The sequence below is a fragment of the Miscanthus floridulus genome, chromosome 19 (genome assembly GCF_019320115.1).
Source record: "Miscanthus floridulus cultivar M001 chromosome 19, ASM1932011v1, whole genome shotgun sequence".
In the NCBI taxonomy this organism is placed as follows: domain Eukaryota; kingdom Viridiplantae; phylum Streptophyta; class Magnoliopsida; order Poales; family Poaceae; genus Miscanthus; species Miscanthus floridulus.
In genome coordinates, this window is record NC_089598.1 from 52,704,313 (window position 1) to 52,726,396 (window position 22,084).

The following is a 22,084-nucleotide window of genomic DNA, read 5'->3' on the forward strand; positions in this document are numbered from 1 at the left end:
GTCATGGCCTTCGCTGGCTTAGTTGGCCTCAAAAGTCAAGGGCATCGTCATGGCTCGCCATCCCATAGTGGGTAGGGGTGTACGTCTGTCTTGTCGGGCTGTATTTGGACGGTGGGCCACCGTATGGGCCGTCACAACCCGATGGTGTTGTCTTGTCCTTGTAGCGTGGTGCAGGGATGGTGTTTGATTGGACCGAGGCGACTGTTGTCCCCTCGGTCCTTGTGGGTTAGTGCGGGGTGCTTGCTTTTGTTAGAGCAGGCGTGCTTGGCGGGACTCGATCTCTCCCCGTTACTCCCAGGGGTAGGGACGGTGAGAAGTTGTGAGTTGTTGCGTAGTGTGCGGCTAAGGAAGAAGGAAGGGGTCGTGGCAGACCCCTACCTTGGTGCTTGGCCTAGGTCCACACAGCTTTAGCTGGGCCTCGATCGTTTGGGCTTATACTGGTTGACATACCATGGGTCGTCCGAGCGGCTAACTAATCAGTGTCTTGAGATACCCGGGGTACCATAACCCCGACACTATCTAAATATGCACTATGGTTTTACTAAGTATTATTGCTATTTCCAACAACAAAAAAGTTTTATACTATAGGTTTATTCTAAACCTATCAAGCTAGATTAGGAAAGATAAATACAAATCTGAAGGAATGCAAGTAAGAGGGGAAATGTAAATCAGTTAGATAATACAAACTCCCATGTTGACGATTTTTCCTAAGGTATTGGGAAGCTCGCTCCCGCTAGTACTTATTGGAGCCCCTCGTAAGGATGCACTCACAAGAGGTAAGCTCCCGATCAAGTAACTTCATGGATAACCCACACGCCTTCCCCATACACATGTGGGTCTCCGTGTGGCCTTCTCTTGGATCATTCTTCGCCATCTTCACTATTGAGTTTCCGACCCAAACGACGTGGGCCCCATCCCCTTGGTGCAACCTAGGCTGCCATTCCACACGTTCGAGGGTCTTGCAAGACTACAAAGCCCCTAGTGTGTACAAGCTTTGGTTCATGCAAGCACCGGTAGCAAAGTGGTGTGCAAACCTCGCTAAACTCTAGGCTAACACCTAAACTAGCCTAAGCACCAGCTAATGCTTTTGCTAATTGCCCTAAACTTCTCCTAAGCAATTTTATGGCCAGAGCATACTCAAAAACACCGCCAAGAGTCTCGGAGTAAAGGAAGATAAGCATACTTTATCAAATAACAAGTTCCACTTGAACTTGGAGTATTCCTATGCAGGACTATAAAAAATGAAGAGAAATGAACTAGCCCTTAAGGGCCCACCACCCTCCCAAGCTTGCCATGATCCATAAGAAGCACTCCAAAATGATTCTCCACCCACAATGGCTAGAGATGAGAGCACATAGATAGAATGGCCCACATGTAAGGTGAACCGACTTCAAGAAGGACTCACAAGCTTACATACCTAGGGGCCCCACACCAGAGGGGAGGCCAACAGGGCAGAGAGGGGGTCGGCCTGTTTATGCACTTCAAGTACAGATCACAACTAATTAACCCAATTAAGAGTGTCCCTGTTTGAGTATGTTCATTTTTTATACATACATGAAAATGCACTTTTGCCTTCAAAACAGAATAATCAGAAAAACACCTGGAAGTACAGCTGAACTACTAAACAGTAGGCCAGCCATGCGCCATTTGTTAATCGCGTCAAAAAGACGGAGCGTCTCCCATCTCCACATGGATTGTGCATCAACAATTGAAGGACTTCGCTGGTCGCTCAGGGGCATATGGAACAACTGGTGCTGGACAGGACATGACGGTCTCCGGTTTGCCCAGCTCAGAACCGCCTCCAAAGAACTAGCCAGCCAGCCTATAAATACAGCGCCTGGGGTACACACGAACACGGGGCAAGCTAGAAAGTACACAGCAACTCTGCACGCACAACCATGTCGCGTGTAGCTCTTCTCCTGCTCTTCGTCTTGCCGTTCCTCGTCGTCGTCTCGGCCGTGAAGGCAAGCAACAACGTCTCAAGGAGCCAGTTCCCTAAGGGCTTCCTCTTTGGCACAGCGTCCTCGGCCTACCAGGTAAGTAGAAGCTAGTTCTCCAAGCCTCTCATAGAGTACTGGAAGAAAAGAGTGAGTGGTTTTGCTCTTATATATGCTGCGTTTGACCTGTGCAGTATGAAGGAGCGATGAGGGAAGACGGCAGAGGGCCAAGCATCTGGGACACCTACACTCACACTCACCCAGATCATATGCCTGCCTCCATTTTCAAGCTCTTGCCATCAAAGTTAAGGACAGACCTTCAGGACAATATGCCTGTGGCTGTCACTTGCTAATTCTTATTGCTACTCGATCATCATGATCCTGACCATGTCGACATAGCTTAGTACCACTTTAGTGGCCAAATGGCCACACCAGTAAGGGCTCAAACAGGATCAAAAGCTACTTCTACATTTTAGGTTTTTAAGACTAGTTTGACCAAATGGTGCGTTGTATGATGCTAGTTCGGACAAGAGTACAGGACTAAGAACTAAAAAGTCCCACTAAATTAGCATGCCATCAAGCATCGCTTGACTGAACTAAAAAGTTGCATGGTAACACCTTAGGAAGTAGCTCCTTGCTCAAATGAAAGATTTAGTAGTTTAACACTATTGCGCACCATCAAGAAACCTCAAACAAATCAGGAGTTCTTAACAATTGCATAGGAGTATAGGAGGAAGAGCATGCAAATGATATGCTTGCTCATTAACAGGATCAGAACAGCTTGCTTTTTCAGGCAAATTGCGATCAAAAAGATAAACCAGAGTCAATAAAAAAATCAGGGGGCAGGGGTATCCATCATCTTAAAACCGAATCAGAATCTTGAAGGAAAAAAAATAGTAAACCTTGTCAGTTGTCACTCAACTTGCGACCAGACAACCAGACAATCTGTCGAAAATCAACTTAAGATAGCATAAAGTAATACAACTTGATAGGACGACTAGACTGTTTCTAAAAACAATGCCGGGCTTACGTGCTTTCCTGCAACAGCATGTAAAGTAAGTATGCTAATCAGGCAATGAAACCATGACATCTCGCATACAAGCCTCCTGCAGGTTACATTGTTTAACGTTTATTGACTAACGAACTACTGCAAACAAAAAAACAAAAAAATCTTCAACAATGAAACATTCAAGGTAATGCAAAAAGGCATATGATTAAACCTAGAAATAAAGACAATCGCATTGCTTTATTGATCTGTGCAAAACTAAATTTAGTTCATTCAGGACTTGTTTGTATTGTGCTTACAAAACAACTGATGTTGAGAGGTTCCATATGCTGAGCCGAAGGGAAGAACTTCAGTATTTGATCTTAGAATGTTCTCGCAGTATTGAAGCGTCCCTATGCACTATGTTCCGGTTCACTGATCAGGAAGAGTTGCTGTGATGTGATACAATAGTATGCCCCCAGGGAGAAAGGTGTGCAACTCAAAACAGAACAGTGTTGTCACAAATATTGGAGGTTACCAGATCTCTAAAACTAACATTGATCCGAAACAGCAGAACAACCAGAAAAAAAAAAATGGAGCTAGAAAGCCGTATAATAGGTGGTTAACTATCTTCTATGGTTCGGAGGGCAAGTGGCGTAGTCCGTGGGAAGATCAGAGCCTGTGAGGACCACCGGACCACCAGTCTTCCTTTGACCTGCCAATCTAAGGAAAAAAGTACATGTGAACAAAAAGTACAAATGAAAAGATGAGGATCTGCAAAATGGAACAATGTGTTAGCTAGTTCGACAACTTTATAGTCAATACTTGATTGCTTTATGTCAAACAGCAACAAACAAAAAGGAAAAGAACACGAATATTATATGATCAAACTGAACCCAATCTATGGAGATGTCTACTCAGAAGTCAAAAAAGTCCAAACTAGTACAACTCACTGAAGCACACGAGGCAGTTATACAATTTCCTGAAAACAATGCCCCATCTAACATACCGTATCAAATAAAATCCTAAATAGAGACCTCAACAGTTTGTTCAGATCCAGAGTCCAGTCCATGATTCTTGTTCTAAGCCCTGATAATTTCTCAACAGAGAAGATAGCAGATGGAAGCAATGGAGACATAGCAATTGATCCATATCACCGTTACCAGGTATTGTTGAAAAATGACCATCTTAGCAACTAATAAATTTTTATTTTCCCAGCATATGTCAGATGTCATTCACTGAATACAGGAGGATGTCAAAATCATGAAGTATATAGGTTTTAATGCCTATAGATTTTCTATTTCTTGGACAAGAATTCTGCCTAGTAAGTGATTCTTCTAGCCTATTATCATACATTTCATGTTCTCAGAAAATTGTACTAGAATCTTGACACTTGAGATTAAATAGACCTCACTTAAACCCATCACCTTCGAACATATCCTAGCCAACCGCTTAGAGCTGCTACTGTAAAAAAAATTGGACTTGAACTTTGATCTGCAGCAAACATCCATCACCTTTGAACATATTCTAGCCAACCATTTGGAATTTCTGCTATTATATATATCAGAATTTGGAGACTTCAACTTTGATTTGCAGCAAACGGTAATAGAGTTCTAACAGAGAACAGGTAAACACATAGATCAACCTCAGCCACTAGTTGATGCAATGATGGATTGATGGCATGGATGCAGATGGAAAACTGAGTGGAGGGGTCAACATGGAAGGAATCAAATACTACAACAACCTCATTAACAAGCTAATTTCAGAAGGTAAATACTCATAACATAAATAGTCGAAAAAATATTTATCTTTGCATCATAATGTCTAAACAAAATGTAGGCATTCAACCATTCGTCACCCTTTTTCACTGGGACTCCCCACAAGCATTAGAACAGGAGTATGGTGGCTTTTTGAGCCAGCTTATTGTGTAAGTAAATTTGACCAATCACGCCATATAAATCTTCCTTAATGCATTCTAGATTATCTGCTCTTGATCAATAATAACAATGCTACTGAAATTAGAACAAACTAAGAATCAAGCCTTACTATATTTAGCTATCATTACCAGAGAAGACTTACGTGACTACGCCAAACATCTGCTTTAGGGAGTTTGGAGATAGAGTCAAGCACTGGATAACATTCAATGAGCCTTGGAGTTTCAGTATTAATGGCTAGGCCAGTGGTATATTAGCACTTGGCAGATGTTCTGCTTGGGAAAATTCAGGATGGGCAGGTGCTCTCGTCGGCGACTGGTTACTAGAGCTCACTCTCAACCTGGAGACCCAGGTTTGAGCCCTGCATCCTCTTAATTAAAAAGCGGGGGTGCGGTTTTCTCCTTCCCGTCAAGTTTTTTTTTTGTTGTTTTATTCAGGATGTAGCATGGGAGACTCTGGAAGTGAACCTTATATTGTAGCTCATAACCAATTTCTAGCTCATGCAGCAGCAGTTCAGGTGTACAGAGGCAAATACCAGGTACAGATTTTATTTCCAAATTGTTATTACTTTCAGCAACAAACAAATCAAACATACGCAATTAACATAACAAAATGCATTCTGGCATGCAAAGAGAATATATCAATAATGTGACAAACCTTCTAGTCACATTTAATTGAAAATCTTTACACAATTAGGTCTCCAAAAGTAGAACATCACAGTAGATATTATATATAAGCCATAAAGCCACAATCTGCTCCTGTAAACAATAGATGGTAGTGCTGGGCATTTTCTAGAGTTCTACTCAATGTTTGATAACAAAACTAGCACATCAAAGGTGTCTCAGACAATAGACGAGAATTCCAAGGTTCAGCAAGCTTGTTATGATAGTTTGCACTAGTACTCATTTAATCATTTCCATATACTTAGGCAGCTTGATAGTTTGCACTTACAATGATGATAATTAATAATCATGCAGGAGAAGCAAAGAGGCAGCATAGGAGTTACTCTAGTCAGCAACTGGATGATTCCCTACACAAATTCCAAGCGAGATAAGGATGCTGCCAAGCGCGCGCTACAATTTATGTATGGCTGGTGAGTTTTCATTTAGTTCTTACTAGACAGACTTCAGGTTTCGTCCTTGAAGTTTCCACTAAATCAAAATCAGAAAGATTTTTCTAAGAAACTATTTACATAATTTGGTGATAATTTGAACAGGTTCATGGATCCTCTAACTAAGGGAGATTACCCACTCAGCATGAGAACACTAGTTGGTAATAGATTACCAAGATTCACAGAAGAAGAGTCAAAGGCCATATACGGATCATTCGACTTCATTGGCCTCAACTACTATACAGCAAGATATGTTCAGAATACCAAACACAGTAACAATGGAAACAAAAGCTATAGTACTGATTCGTGAACTAATCAATCAGGTAATTATGTAAAAAAAAAAGAGCGTACCCAGTGCAGAGAGCTCCCGCTCTGTGCGGGGTCTGGGGAAGGGTGTCAGTGGCAAGCCTTACCCTCGCCTGTACAATGCGAGGAGACCGCGACTCGAACCCGGGACCTTCCGGTCACAGGCGGTAAGACTCTACCGCTTGCACCAGGCCCACCCTTCAATCAGGTAATTATGTAATCATATTATTTCTATTCTATATTCAAATTACTTGGGTGGACTAAGAGTTTTCTGGACCTGTATTGTAACAACAGTTGAAAGAAACGGGACAGCTATCGGTCCAAAAGTATGACTTCCACAAAAAGGAAAATTATCTTGCTTCATGTTTGACAGTTGTGTAACTGGGTTGATGATAAATAATGAAGGGTTATTTATAGATAATCTAGTCATTTAGCACAAAATTAGAAAGTCATTGCAGATTCGCATGAAAACAACGAATATTTGTATCCAGGCTGGATCTCCTTGGCTGTACATCTATCCAAAAGGAATAGAAGATCTCCTGCTATACACCAAGAAGACATACAACAATCCTACAATCTACATCACAGAAAAGGGTTCAACAGTCTAACTACATTTTATATCAGTTTGTTCTGTGGCTTACTCAGGAATCCAGAGCAGTAGCTGATAAATTTACTCATTATGCTACAGGTGTCGATGAAATTAACAATGTAAACATACCACTTCAAGAAGCCTTAGTCGACAATACCATAATAGAATTCTACCGGCAACACCTATTCCATATTCAAAGAGCCCTCAAGTAAGTCTGGTGCTTGATTTGTAGTAGATGCATAACTGAATTATCGATCACGATTCACGAAAATGTATGTATTAGACACAAAAAAAAAAATTTATGTTTATGCACCAAAATCAAAAGTACTCTTATGACATGGCAGGGAAGGAACTAACGCACGAGGGTACTTTGCATGGTCACTATTTGACAATTTCGAGTGGATGGATGGTTATACTGTGAGATTTGGTATTAATTACATCGACTACAGGGATGGTTTGAAAAGATATCCAAAGAGTTCCAGCAAATGGTTCCAGAATTTCCTTCATAACTGAAATTTTGTACTGCTCAAGTTAAAAGTACTATGGAGCAACATTACAATTACAAATGCAGCGTCCATATCTTATCGTACTCTCCAGCTTCCAGTTTTAGTGTTGTACAAGTGATTCTTATAAAGCCAAGATGATCAGACTGCAATTTCCCTGAGCATGCTGATATTTTTAGAGTAATAATACTACAAAAATGCATCTCATAAACCATTGTAGTCTGTCATGCTACTCTGATAGTTAGGATTTAAAAGCATACTCATGTCACACACACACAATGGCCTTTTGCAACAGAAGCATACATTAGATGTTACACACAAACAGATACATATCACAGACGAACATAAACAATTGAAACCATTAAAACCAATGTTGCAAACATCAGCATGTTTAGCCTTGCAACTGGGGATTTTTCAAATTTCATAACAGATAGCACAGGGCTTCAAGGAATCATATAGGCCCCATTCGCTTGTCTTAAAAATGGCTTATTCGGCTTCTTTTTTCAGCCAGAACAGTGTTTTTCAGCCAGTTTCAGACCCCGTTCGCTGGTCTGGTTAATTACGCTGTTCAACTGCCCTGTATATCAGGAAAAAGTACAAGACTGACTAAGGCGGTCAACTTCTATGAAACATTGATTATATCATTGTTCACTGATAAATGAAGCCTTTGGTAACCATATATTACTTTCTTCACCACTCAACTGCATTCGTTCTGTCCTGAGAGGGCTATAATATGACTTGTCCATATGATGAATCTGATACTTTAATTCATACCCATACATACGCACTTCCAAGCAGCAAAGCAACAGGAGCAAGAAATCATAAATATTCTAAAGTATATACCATAAGATAATAATTTTGCAAACTCAATCTTATTTGGTCCAGGAACAAAAATACAGTCATACAGCTAATTGACTAACACTTGAGCTCAGTAAAGTATTGATCTCTCCAATTATATGCACTGGCCTTCCATCAAAAACAGACGATAGTGTTGACTCACACAGCTTCTTTAGTTCCCTTGTTTTTGTAACTGCTGCCTCCTGTATATGTGGAAAAGGTAAATATTTAACACACTCCACCTTCAGCAAATTAAAATAGATTTATTGGCTATATAAAGCGCAAGGACCAAGGAGACATATTGGTGTTTTGGTTCACTATTAGCACATAATGGATGAATAACTCCAATTTGCAAAGAGCAAATATGAATCATAAGCCTACGTATCTTTGCCACACTATGATGCTCTCTTATTGAGTTTAGATCACAGCTTCGCATGGATTGCTACTACATGGTGTTTTTTTACTAAACTCAGTAAAACTGTAGAAGTATATGTGCAGATGAACAAAGCAACAGAATATAATTGAAACTGATGTCTGGACACCATACTTGGTTAGAATTTGCAGGGACACACTGCAGAGCTATTTCGCCAAATGGAATAAGAAATTAGTTAGCGAACAATGTGGAAATTCAAAGGTGATCTTTTCCATCATCCACCAGCAAATGGAGTGTCGTGTGTCTGAGCAGCATTGAGATCAATACCAAATGGCCAGGATATTTGCATCATCATCGATCAGATAAACAATAGAAGGGCAGGCCTGGTGCAGTGGTGAGAGCTGTCTCACTGAGTCACCAGGTCGTGGGTTCGAAGCAGCCTCTCCGCAGATTTTGCGGGAGAAAGGCTTGTCTCGGTTTATCCCTTCCCCAGACCCCACTCATGTGGGAGCCTCCGGCACTGGGTCTGTCCTTTTTTTTATCGATCAGATAAACAATGCTTTTACAGAGTGTCTCAGCAAGTGATGAAATTGTATTTTCTGTAGCCAATTTTACCAAGGATTTTTTTTTTCACTTACTTGCTTTGGCCATGATGATGACAGTGCGTTTTGCAGCTCCATACGCTTAACAGATAAATCACCTAAACCTTCCCGTAATTTAACCTCATGATGCTTTTTCTCTTCTAAGGTTGACACTAATCTGTCCAGAAACCTTGGGAAGAGGAAAGAAACAGTAACCAGTTAAAGAAAATATAGAAACATTATGCATTTATGGTGGAAAAACTGGTGTAGTATGCAAGCCTTCAAGAATAGGCTAAGAAAGAATTTTTTCATTACTTTATTGAACTAATAGTAATGAAAGACATTAAGGAGCAGGATGCTTCATAATCCCTTACCTTTTAGAATTAAGGATCATTATAAGGTCAAGAGTCTTCTGATTAGTTAGCAATGAGATTGCTGAAGAAACCTCTACAAGCATATTCTCCAAACTATCAGGAGTGTGCTGCTGGAGAACAAAAGGTGAGACAGCTAGCACTTGATGCTGTAGAGATGATGTATCTGCATTCCTCATCTCCCCTAAGCGTTGAGTCAAAAATGATTTTACCTGTTTCAGTTATCATAAATTAATAAATTGCAGCACTATGCAGTAAGAAGGTGCATCCAGAAAGCCGCCTCATCGTACAACAAAAACACTAGTCACCAATTGAATTTCTAAAATAACGTTATTATTCAGTACAGACAAGATGAAAGGAAAAGGTCTTAATAAGACAGATTATGCAATATCATCTGAACTAGATAAGAGGGGGGAGGGAGGGGGGATGGTCAACATACCTCAAGTAAATCATCCAGAATGTCATTCCTATATTCCTTTTCCAACAACCGACTTCTATCTTCAGTTACCATTTGAGACTGCGGTTGCTCTAATTCAGATGGAGCATTCTGTATACTAGCAATTTCTTCAGAACTATCAGCAGTGATGTCCCAGCAAATACCAGACTCAGATGATGCAAGATCTTCTTGGTTCAAGGATTTGTCTGAGACATTATAATTTTCAGAACCGGCCAGCTCTATATTAGCGTCAATAATTTCATATGATCCAAAACCATTGCCAGATTCTTCAACAGGCTGTTCCACAGCACCAATGTCCCAATCAATTTCATTAGCGTCCACAGAAATGTCCCAATCAATATCATCAGCAGCAACATTTGAGTCAATTTGTCCTGCGCTCCCAAACCCATGAGATTTCGGTGCCTCTCCAAGAGAACTTTTGATCTCATTATATACTGAGACATGCAAAGAAGGAGGGTTGGCCTGCAACTCTTTCAGCTTATGTAGCACAGAAACACAATTTCCCTGAAGTTCAGAAGAACAAAGTGGTTAAAATTCACGAGAATGTTTCTAGCAGCTAAAAATTGTGTATTCAGTATGTGATATGTTCTACATAGTCCTGATTGTACCTTGTCCTCAGTATGGCAGTCCTTAACAAAAGTTGTGTAGTACTCCATGGCATTTGAGACAGGATCACTGTTCAGGACCTCCAAGATTTTGCTAAAAGTAGATGGAAGTGTTTTTGCAGACTCTATTAGTTCTTCCCTCACATTTATTCCCTGCAGATGACAAAGTTTAAACCAAGTGGCACTCCAGATCAGTATGATGTGGTGAGCAATGTAGTAGGAAAATTACTGCAGGTTGGGAAAAAGGTAGAGAAGCTGACCTGCAAACCGAGTTCCTGGCAAGCTTCTACATATCTAGTAGCTGACAATGCTGCAAGACGCTTGATGTCAGCCTCCCTTCGATCAAGCTCTGCAAGTTGTTGCTGAGTCTTCTGCATCTGCTTCCTCTGATATGGACTTGAAGGAGCCAAAAAAATCAAGTCAACTAACCAAGGTCAAGCATAGCTAAACATAATTTTAGTTAGCAGTTAAACTCAATATCTAGACAGACTTCATACATGTCATAGTTAACATTTTGAACCATGATCTGTGCTGCCTCTCCAAGATAGACATGGTCCTTCTCGTAAGCTTTAATAATGGACTCCCATTCACCCTAGAAAATACAATTGCAATCAGTTGGGATGTCAATTCCAGCAAACGACATTGCATTTGTCTCAGAAGGAAAAGCAAACACTACCGCGGATCCCGTCAGGCGGCCAAATATGTTGCGACTCTCGGTGTTGGAGTCAAGAAGAATGCCATATATCTTCTTCGCTTCAAGGTACCCAATTTCTAAACCAAGGCAAGGAATCAGAAGCGAAGGATTACATTCCACACGGACAGAGAGAGTGAGAAAATCGAATCGCGCGACCTGAGGAAGCAAGTTAAGGAAGAAAGGGGCGGCGTTCGGCACGAGGGTTTATAAGAGCATGACGAATTCGCCGAAATTCCTACACTGACGATCCGCTAAGAGGTGGGGATCAACTCTGCTACCTTCGGGGTCGAGGGAGAGGAGCGAGGGGTGCAGGTCCCGCGGCAGGGCGGCGAAGGCGGTGGCGACGCGGGCGCGAATGCCGGCGAGGCGCTTCCGCCAGTCGTGCGGCACTCGCTTGCGGTCGACGAGCCACTCCTGGAGGCGGCCAAAGGCGATGTCGATGGGGAGGTTGCGGATCTCCGACGGGTCGTGCATCGTGGCGCCCGCGGGGTCCGCGCGGCGGGCGGATCACGCGGCCGGCGAGGGAGGGACGACGAACGCGAGCGCCGCAGGCCGGAGCCGATCGGGGAGAACCGGAGAAGGAAGAGAGTGGGCGATGGATGACTCCGTTGGACTCGGCTGCACTTGGTTGTTGGGCTCGAGAGTAGTGCTTGGTTGGGCCTTTTCAGTCCACAGAGCCGGCCCAAACCTCCCTCGATTTCGGCTCGCGTACGCGACACGCGGGTTGCGGTGCGGGACCACTGGCAGTGGCAGGGTGCGAAAAATCCCAGAAAGGAATCGCACGGCATGCGCTCCCGTGAACAATTCGGCGGCCGTCTCGTCTCGTCTTCCCACCAATCCGCTAATCGCTCTTGCTGCTCCAATCCGCACCTCGGCCAGGCGAAGGGGGAGAAAAGGGCGAGATGACGGTGGAGAAGGTGGACGCGGCGCTGGCCGACTTCGACGCCCACTTCGACCGCCTCTTCGCTTCCCCGGACGCCGCCTCCGACGGCAAGGTGAAGCTGCTGCTCTTCCTGGCCGACCGCGAGCCTGACTCCTCCCTCACCTGGTGCCCCGGTAAGTAAGAAGAATCCTCGTCGCCGATAACGATAGATTCCGTTCAGCAACTAATAGTCGTCGTGTCGCCCTGGTCCCGTGCTTACTCTACTCACCGTCGCCGTCAGACTGCAACGTGGCGGAGCCGGTGATCTACGAGCGGCTGGAGGCGCTGCAGGGCAGGGACGCGGTGCTCCTGCGCGCCTACGTCGGGGACAAGCCCACATGGCGTGACCCGGCGCACCCGTGGAGGGTGGACCCCAGGTTCGGGCTCAAGGGCGTGCCCACGCTGATCCGGTGGGAGGATGGCGCCGCCGCCGCCCGCCTCGGGGACGACGAGGCGCACCTCAAGGACAAGGTTGACGCCCTCCTCTGCGCCGGCGGCAACTGACAGATCCGGTTTCCCGTTGGGTTCCTTCCATCTGAGTAGAGCCGGCTATAATTCAGCTCGTGTATGCCGAACCAGAAGCTGGGAAATTGTGTGAAGCTAATAAATAAATCAGTTCATGTATGACGAACCGGAAGCTGGGAAATACCTAGTAAAGCTAGTAATTCGATAATAGTGAAGCTAGTAACTCGATGGTGCTGTGTCTCGTTCTACATTCCCAGAATCCGAATCTAAGGTTTAATTAAATCATTGCATTTCACGGGGTTGAGTAAAGACTAAGATAATTCATCATTATTCATTCATAGTTTCATGCAACACACATTCTCACTAGTAGAATAACAGATCAGTCCAACTCGATTGATGTTGTAAAAGAGGCCAGCAACAGCAATGTAAACAGTACAATGCTTTGCACTTGCTCTTTCCCTTGTAGACTGTACATGCTTGAACAATCTGAACAACAAAAATGTCATATTAAGCGTAGAAACAATTTCATGTTCACTTTGAAGATGAGACGTGTTCATCTTAACCATCCAGAGACCGACGAACCTAGTAGCCGAAGTTGTCCAGCGACCGACGAACGTAGTAGCCAAAGTTGGACGCGCTGCTGGTGGATAGAACTTGGGATGGCTATATTCGGAAGGGAGGCATTTGCGCCCGGACGTCCGGCCTATGCAGCACGGCCGGACACAGCTTTCAAATCGTTCCTACGATAGATACACAGGAGCCTGATGCGAGCGACTCGTTCCGGCCTTCCCACAGCGCGTGGCTCATCTGTGGCTCATCTTCCCACAGCGCGACGTGTGCTGGCCCGAGCCCGCCCCGTCTGCAGCCCCCACCAGGGTGCCGCGCGACCCATCTCCTGGCCCCGGCGTGCCCCATCCCTTAGCACCCGGGCCGTGTCCCCCGTGACTCTATGAACGTATCTCTGATACATGAAACACTTGCGACATAAAAACACTTTTAATGCAATATACATCTAAAGAAAATGAAATATTTGGAACATACGCATGCAACATATGTATGAAACATATGTAACATCTAGATTAAACACTTGCAACATGAAAACACTTACTGCAACATAAGACTGAAAACAGCAGAAACATTTGGAACATACGGTTGCAGCATATGGAACATACTGTTGCAGCATATGTGTGAATCATATACAACATTCAGATCAGAATGCTTGCAACATACGACTGGAACAGATGAAACATTTTGAACAAATAATTGCAACATATCTCTGAAACACTTGGAACATATGCAAGTGCAAACATCCTCGATCTACTTTTGCAACATCCATACGAAATAATCGCAACATACCTCTAAAACGCTTAAAACACTTGAAACATGCATTTGCAACATATGGAAAGGGAGACCTGAGCCGATTGATTCCAGTCGTCGGGGTGGACACCCGCGGTGAGCGGCGGCGCGCGACCACCACCAGCATCTGCCCCGGCTCGTGGGTGCCCTAGGCTCATCCGGGGATGACCTAAGGCACCTCGGCACGTGCGCCCAGTGACCATCAGCAGGGGCATCAATGATGAGGCATCCCGATGACGTTGGGGGTTAGGGAAGAGGCAAGGAGGCGCTATGTTGTCAGCAAACATGACATGGAGAGCGAGAGATGGGGAGAGCAGAGGCAGTTGTAGAGTCAAGATGACGGATTAGAGGGGGGTGAATAGTCCTTTCTAAAATTAAACGTGCTGGCTAACCAAAACAAATGCGGAATTAAAATTATCGATCTAGCTAGGACTACACCCTGCTATCTAAGTTTTCCAGCTTCTTACAAAGATACTAATTACGCAACTAAGGTACCAGGCTAGTTAAAGCTCACCTAATTAATTCTAGAAGTAAGGTCACACAAACCTATTGTTGACGGTCACTAACACCAATTATAAACCGTCAACATAACCTGCATTTATATTTAATTCCATCACCAAGCATAGGTATAGGGGTTTAAACTAATGAATTCCACGAGTTTAGATAATTTCAAGACTACAGGAGGATTTATCCAAAAAATAGCTCTCGGAACCACTATCATACACTCCAAACAAGCAAATCGACAACAACAAATGATTCAACTCGTGAAAACTGTGAAAGACAACTCTAGAAGGTTTCAGAAGACACTACGCCGAAGCTTGAGCCAAAAGGCCATGAAAGTGGGCCGGCCGGCCTGCCACGGAGCCCGCTCACCCTCCGCTGCCTCGTACTCGTTCCTAAGATCTACACCGTTGATTTTAAGGCGGTTTTAGGTCGATTTATCCAACGATGATCGAGGAAGTTGACGTGGATCAATAACGTGGCGATTCCTTGCCCCTACTCCACCTCGACATATATATATAGCAGCCCCTACCCTTCTCCCTGGAGCCATCCTAAAACCCTAATTCATATTCTCCTTGTCAGGATCAGAGCCAGCTATCAAGGGAAGATAAGTCCTCCATAAGATCTAGTCTTGTAAATAATAGTGAGATAGAGTGTGAGGAAAGAGTTTGGAGAAAGTGTCGACCTATCGGTGCTCTCTCTATGGCTTGTGCCCTGGCGGAATCAAGTTCTACTTGAACTTGCTTCTGAGGATTCTATGGTAACCGACTTCTAATTCAAGTAAGCATCATGGTTATATTGTTCATCAGGTTCATAACTCTTTGAGTGCTTTAATCTATAGGACGCTCTAGGTTAAAGTAGTAATTGTAGGTGTAAGCGTGGTGATTAGACCAGGTTACTTGTGGATGTACCCTATATTCCTGATCGGTGGTAGCTCGCGATGGTGACTCTTATAGCCTTGTTGAATCCTTTGTAGTCCACCTCCCGTTTATAAGCCTACTAAGGATTTAGTTACTACAAGAAACATACTCTGCTTGTGTTTCCCTTAGTAATATCCCTAGTTGAACAATAGAAGACATAGCTTACTGAAGTTAAAACTAGAAGACCTCTGTGATCTCCTCTATACTCCTATTATATTAAATATTGTTACTACTCCGGGTTAAGTTAGACGTAGTTACTCTCACACGTTTCTTTGTGGATACGATACTTGGATAAAGTTCAAGAAGGCGCTAGGCACTCTCTAGGCGGTGACCCATAACCTAGTGCCTAGGCGGGCCAAGGCGAGCCTAGGTGTTTTAAGGTGTTTTCCTAGGTGGTAGCTAATATATGTATAAATACTTACTTAAAAGAAAAACAAAAGATAGCAGATCAGTGGTGGAGAAAGAAGAGAAGGCCCAATAACGGCCTAAGTCTCCCAAGTCTGGTCTAAGTCTTATCCCCTCCCCTCCCAGCCTCTATTCCGGTCTCCCTCCCTCCCAGTCTCTGCTCACGCTCGCCCGTTGCTCGCCCATGCCGTCGCCATCGCCTGACGCCCTGATGTCGCCTCCTTCCCCACCGGTTGTCGTCGCCGCCGATGTTACCTCCTTCCCCACCGCTGCCTAACATCTATGCCGCCCCCACTCATCCCTGCTTTTGCGGATCTACCCGCCACCACCGCCTGACGCCACCTCTTCCCCCATCGGCCATCACTGCCTCACCTTAGCTCCTCCCCATCGTCTCCTAATCTCCGCGCCATCCCCACACATCCCTGCCTTGGCAGATCTAGCCATCTTTCATCGACAATAGTTGGACAGCCACCTAGGTACCCGCCTACCCCCCTAGGCGAGGCAGTACCCCATTGCCTAGTGCGTAAGTGCACCCAGGCGACCGCCTAGCGTCGCCTTTTTGAACATTGTACTTGGAATACTTCCGGGTGAAAGCTACAGTGGTATCCGTGCATTTTTTGGATTTATCTTTATATGTTAAATATACAAACAAGCTTTCTGGCGCCGTTGCCAGGAAAACGGTTGCTGAGTTAACTTTGAACCTAGCTTAATCTTGTACATTATATCTTTTACTTTCTTTTATTCTTTTTTTTCTTTTATCATGAACTCCACTCCTATCCACTATATGCTGCACCTACGAGCTTGCACTTAAAGCCACCAGAATCTTCAAAGCCCATCCTAACACCTAGATATGAGCTGCGCCCGTGTTTTATAAAATTGATTCATGATAAATTCTTCTCGGGAGAAGACGATGAAAACTCATACTCACACCTATGGGAGTTTGCAGAAACATGTGCATGCTTGCATATCGCTGGCATGTCTGACGAGACCTTAAGATGGAAGTTGTTTCCATTCTCTTTGACGAGAAGAACTAAACAATGGTACAGTCAAACCATAGGAAGTATGCAAGGAGATTGGGAAACGTTATGCTCTAAATTTTGTTTATGTTTCTTTCTCATCTCTAAGGTGGTTAGCCTTCGAAAAGAGGTTCTAAATTTTAGACAACTAGAAGAAGAATTTCTTGCCACATCATGGGATCGTTTAATGACCTCATCATCACTGGCCCTGACCTTGCCATTCAAGACCCGGTGTTCTTCAACATTTTTAGATAGATCTTAGCAAGGATTCCATGGAATCCCTTGATGCAGCCTCTAGAGGAGCTTTCCTTCATCTGTTAGCTAGTGAATCAAGATCTATGCTTGATAAGATTAGTGGAAAAACTCCCTGCACTAGCATTCATAATGAACTCCTCGAGGAAGAGAAGGAATCATCTTTTGATCAAGAAGAGGAAGTTTTGATAGCCAAATCACAACCACTCTAATTCCAAGATTTAGCTATCAATCCCAAATCATCAACACCCCAAAATCCTCCAAAGGAAGAAGAAATTCAACCTTTGGAAATTCCTTTTAAGGATGATCTTTTTTATGCTAATTTTGAGAAAAGCTTATTGCTACATAAGAGGCCTTCGAGCGAATATAATTCAAATCCTCTCAAGAAGAGATCTCTTAGGAAGTGTCCTTATTCCCATGCAGGACATTAGGAAGAACTCAAGGGTGACATGTCAAGTGATGCTATAGAAGGAGAGCTAAGTCATTTAGCCAATCCTATCTTCTCCCCTTCTATGCCCACATTAGATGTCTCATCTGAACCCATCTTTAAACCTATCCTTGATCCTAAAAAGTCCCCTTATGATCTTTCTCCTAAGTATCACGATGATCCTAGAAATCCATTAAGACAACTGAAGCATAGGAGTCATGAAGATCACAAGGATGATCAAGAAGAGCAACAACAATGGCTGGAATATATTAAGAACTCATATGCCATTGCTAAAGAATGGATGAACAAAGACGAAACCTTATGGGTAGAATCCAAACTTAATTCAGATCCAAACGGTGAGCTTAAGTCAATCTCCTTAATAAATATGACACCCAAGTTTGGAGGAGACCTTAGACAAGATCAACCTGAGAGTCACCAATCCATGAGAAATCTTGGATAATAAAATGTCCAATCAATGTCATAAGCATGGAATGATAGAGATAATGTTTTCGTCTATGGACATTCATGAAGAATCACCCTTTGAGTTTAAAAAAGAAGATTACATCATCGAGCATGGAAGCCATTTCATTAACACCTCATCAAATCCATGCTCACATAAGAAATCTCCTAAATCATTTGGTCTCTCTAACATTGCCACATACAAGATCTTCAATCCCCACATACTCCATGTTCATAAAGACTTTGAAAGGGTGGTTGTAGATGCATATGTTTATCATAAATATTGCAAATCTTGTTGGCATAAATCTTGAGATAGGCACCCAAATGGTGTTGGAGGGGAAACCACTTCACCAATTAGAAACAATTCAAAGGTTTTCCAAGAACAAACTTTTGTCCTAAAACAAGCACTTTCGGGAGATAACATGAGCCTTCACCTTTTGCTATAATGCCCTTGTGAAATGAGCATAGAAATATAATTGTGAAAGTATTCCTTTGGGTATTTTTGTAACTAACCATTCTAGGTTTGAAGCAAAAAGGATGAAGGATGACGACGCAAGGTATGTCCAACCAATTATCAAGCAACATTGAATCACATTTACACATGAGAGTTCTATCATCCAAACTTGATTTTGCTACAAAATTCAAGTGCGGGGGATGAACTGAAAAATCTTACGCCATGTTGCTAATTTTTTGTTGTCTCTACCTTTAAGTCATGCTTAATTTGCTAAATAACAATCATGCTCTTTCATCTCCAATTGAATAAATCTCTATAATGCTTTCATGCTACCTTTGTTTACTACAGTATGTTCAAGGTTTGGAGTTTGTTCATACATCTCATAAATTAAGCATGGTGCTTAGTTTAGGAGTGTTGATCTTAGTTTTGAAGGTTTTTTAAATTAAGCGTGGTGCTTAACTTAAAATGCTTTCCTAGATTAAATTAGACATGGTGTCTAGTTTGATTTTTGAACCAAGAATATGCTATAGTAGATACTAGTCATTTTGTTAGATTAACCCCATGCAAGAAACTCTTAATTCAATATTGATAAGTCATGAGATGAATTCAAATCGGAGATGAAGTCAGGCACATAACGAACTCTAATAACATTGTGCAAAGAAGACATAGCTCATTCATCATGATAGAAGAACTATAAGTATCAAAGTTCATTCACTTTGTCTTCTACTACAAGTTACCTTTGCCTTGAGCCATACTTGTATAAAACATGATAAACAAAATCTATGCTAAAGCAATCCTAAAACCATCTTTTCATTAACATAGATGTAATTCATAAAATTTATGGACAACAATCCATAGTTCAAATTTGTTGTATTCCCTCGGGTATATCTCCACTAACATTTTGTAGGGATGAATCTACAAACCTAGCCACCACTGCAACTATGGAACAAAGAGGATGAGTGCCATAAAACATGATCAGTAATCAAAGCACTCACTCATAGGAAGTGGATGAGCAAATCAATAGATCTAAGGCATACAACAATGAATGAGTGGAGCGGAAGGTCCAACAAGATGTCAAGATCAAAGAGCAAAATGATGGCATAACAAAAGGATGAGAAAGAAAGGGTGCAATTTAGGAAACAAAAAGCTCATGAACACTCAAGCTGTGAGGCTAGCCGAATAAGAAAAACTTCAAAAAAAGGAAAAGACCATCACGAGTCACTTACTCTTCATCACATGGTGTCATCATGCTCCAATGACAAAGGTAACATCCTAAGGTAAATGGTCATTACTTAAAAGGCTTTTCCTTGATTCTGGTATGCACATAAATAAGAAACAAAACATGTTTGAGTTACAAATACAACTCCATCACTTAATCCAACCTAAATAACTCAACATGTTCTTTAAGCTTGTTTCTAGCACCACTTTCTTGATCTCATAGTTTTAATCAAATGAGCTAAAACATTGCACATCCTATCTCTGTAAGATGATAGTCATAATCAAGTAAAGATTGATGCATTATGCACAGATAGACGATCCTTCCATTTAAGCAATTCAACCCTTTTAGCCAAATGTACTTAAATGCTACATTCGTACTCAATCTTCTGATGTTATCACCCATGTTGTAATTGAACAAAGCACATAAACATCAACTTCATCATATTCAATGTGCCTAAGGTTGGAGAAGAAGAATAAAATTTTGGTTATGATGGTGTTTTCTCACCAACAGAGCCCATATACTTGATCTCTACCTTTTCTCATGAGTAGGACATACTTCAAGCAAAGTATGGGAGAGTCAGTTGATTCTCCAAATTTCTACAAGTGTTCTAAACCTGTCAAACCAAAGTCCAAACTCAAAACCAATACGGGTTTGGCAGAAGGAGGTGACATCACCATTAAAAGGGTCATCACAAGAATCCTCCTCTTCAAAGCAAACCGAGGTATTTGGTCAATAAACTTCATAAGGAGAAGTCTGGTTCGAAGAACTTACAACACCGAACCCCCTCACTAAAAGAGATAGCTTGGGAGAGAAGCACTCCCATGTATCTAGGTAAGTATTCTTTCCCCTTTTGTTTTAGTTTTGGATTCTTTTAGTAGTTAAAAAATGATGAATGAAAAAACAAAATAAAAATTTATCTTTGCATTAGTCATTTATAGTAATAATGTGTGATCAAGTAAAATTAAAAACAAAATAAAAAGAGTGTGCATCTAGGTTGCTTTAATTTGAGAGCTGAATAAAATAAAGAGGACTCAGAATAATCTCTTAAATAGAAATGATGAATAGTTGCTCTATTGTAATTCCTTTCAAGTATCTAGTTTTTAGCCTTAAATTCTCTCAAATTTTGGATACGACTGTTTTGATATAAGGATTTACTCTGAACTTGAAACTCGTGGGTAGCATATGCTTGATCTAAGTCTAGATAATTGACGGATATGATATGAGAAGGTCTGAGCTACTGTTTATCTTGTTCCAAGTGACATTAAAGTTCTAGAGATTTACTTTCTAAAAAACACAAAAATGCTATATGATGAGTTCCTGTATGACAAAGCTTGAATTCCTACCAGAGCCATACATGTTATTTAGGCTAGGAAAACTTCTACATATATATTGCTTGCTTTTACATTGAGTTCTGTCAAGCTTTGTTGACCCTTATGAGAGATTTGGCATGCTCTTAAAATCAAGATCACGTACACACCATCCAGATATGCACTACTCCTACACTGGAGGTAGGCACAAAAACATGCCTTCCATCTAGATCCACCCAAAAATGTTTTACTCCTACACTGGGAGTGAATACAAAAACATGTTTGATAGGTTTTCCATCCACTCAAAATAAATGCTCCAAAGTTCTTGTTGATATCTCTCTCAAAGTTTTATTGCAGAAAGGAGACATAGGCTATGCAAAAGTTATTCATAAAAAAGAGGAATAAAAGAGAGTTGAGAAACAATAGACAAGTGTCTGAGATATCTAAAACAATAGGTACTTAGATGCCCGCCTAAAAAAGAAGAAAGAGATGAATAAGATAGCCCTTGTTCTCTTGCAAAATTATTTTCAAGTTTTAAAAGAGAGATAAGTTTTCAAGGAGCAAAGTAGAATTAGGTTAGCCACCATATATATCCGCCATTTATCCACACACATGCACATCTTGATTTGATTGTATGACTCAACTCTCTTTGGATCCATTGTTTGACTTTACAATATATGCATTGCAAGTATGCTCTAGTTTTCTCCCTACACATAAACTCCACATAAGCTTTAGTTGTAGGAAGAGAAAAGGTATAACATCATTGTTGCCTTTGTGAGGATCCACAAATACCACATATATTGAGAGACTTGAGAGTGTCGTACAAAGGAATCTCTGAGTTTTATGTTGAAAACTTATAAAAACTCTAGAACAGTGGTGAAACAAAGAACTTGAGACATAGTGCTTGACTTGATCATTCTGTCTTTCAATTGCTCAAGACCCAAGTGAAGGCTATGAAGCTCCATGGTTGAAGGTAAAATGGGTAAGTTTGAAAGTTAGATCAGTTTATTCTAATTCGGAGGAAATTTTTTGATTGAATGCATGTGTACTTTTGAGGCGAGAAAGCATTATAGTAACTCTTGATCCATTGCTGAGTTT

The 22,084-nt window shown here is 42.0% G+C and overlaps 2 protein-coding genes and 1 pseudogene across 2 annotated transcripts; 2 read left to right on the top strand and 1 right to left on the bottom strand.

The window, feature by feature from the left end:
• Nucleotides 1-1,898: 1,898 nt before the first annotated feature.
• LOC136528579 (beta-glucosidase 24-like) lies at nucleotides 1,899-7,375 on the top strand (annotated as a pseudogene).
• A 322-nt stretch (nucleotides 7,376-7,697) lies between these two features.
• Nucleotides 7,698-11,928, bottom strand: LOC136527149 (CDK5RAP3-like protein). Its single transcript, XM_066519767.1, has 9 exons — nucleotides 11,562-11,928; nucleotides 11,266-11,360; nucleotides 11,087-11,181; nucleotides 10,850-10,985; nucleotides 10,593-10,742; nucleotides 9,967-10,488; nucleotides 9,531-9,739; nucleotides 9,214-9,346; nucleotides 7,698-8,405 (listed from the first exon to the last, which is right to left on the bottom strand). Exons 1-9 carry the CDS (start codon nucleotides 11,755-11,757, stop codon nucleotides 8,265-8,267), a joined length of 1,677 nt encoding a protein of 558 aa, XP_066375864.1. The 5' UTR covers nucleotides 11,758-11,928; the 3' UTR covers nucleotides 7,698-8,264.
• Nucleotides 11,929-12,073: 145 nt separating this feature from the next.
• LOC136527150 (thioredoxin-like protein Clot) lies at nucleotides 12,074-12,898 on the top strand. The gene is made up of 2 exons (XM_066519768.1): nucleotides 12,074-12,339; nucleotides 12,447-12,898. Exons 1-2 carry the CDS (start codon nucleotides 12,186-12,188, stop codon nucleotides 12,707-12,709), a joined length of 417 nt encoding a protein of 138 aa, XP_066375865.1. The 5' UTR covers nucleotides 12,074-12,185; the 3' UTR covers nucleotides 12,710-12,898.
• Nucleotides 12,899-22,084: the final 9,186 nt, after the last annotated feature.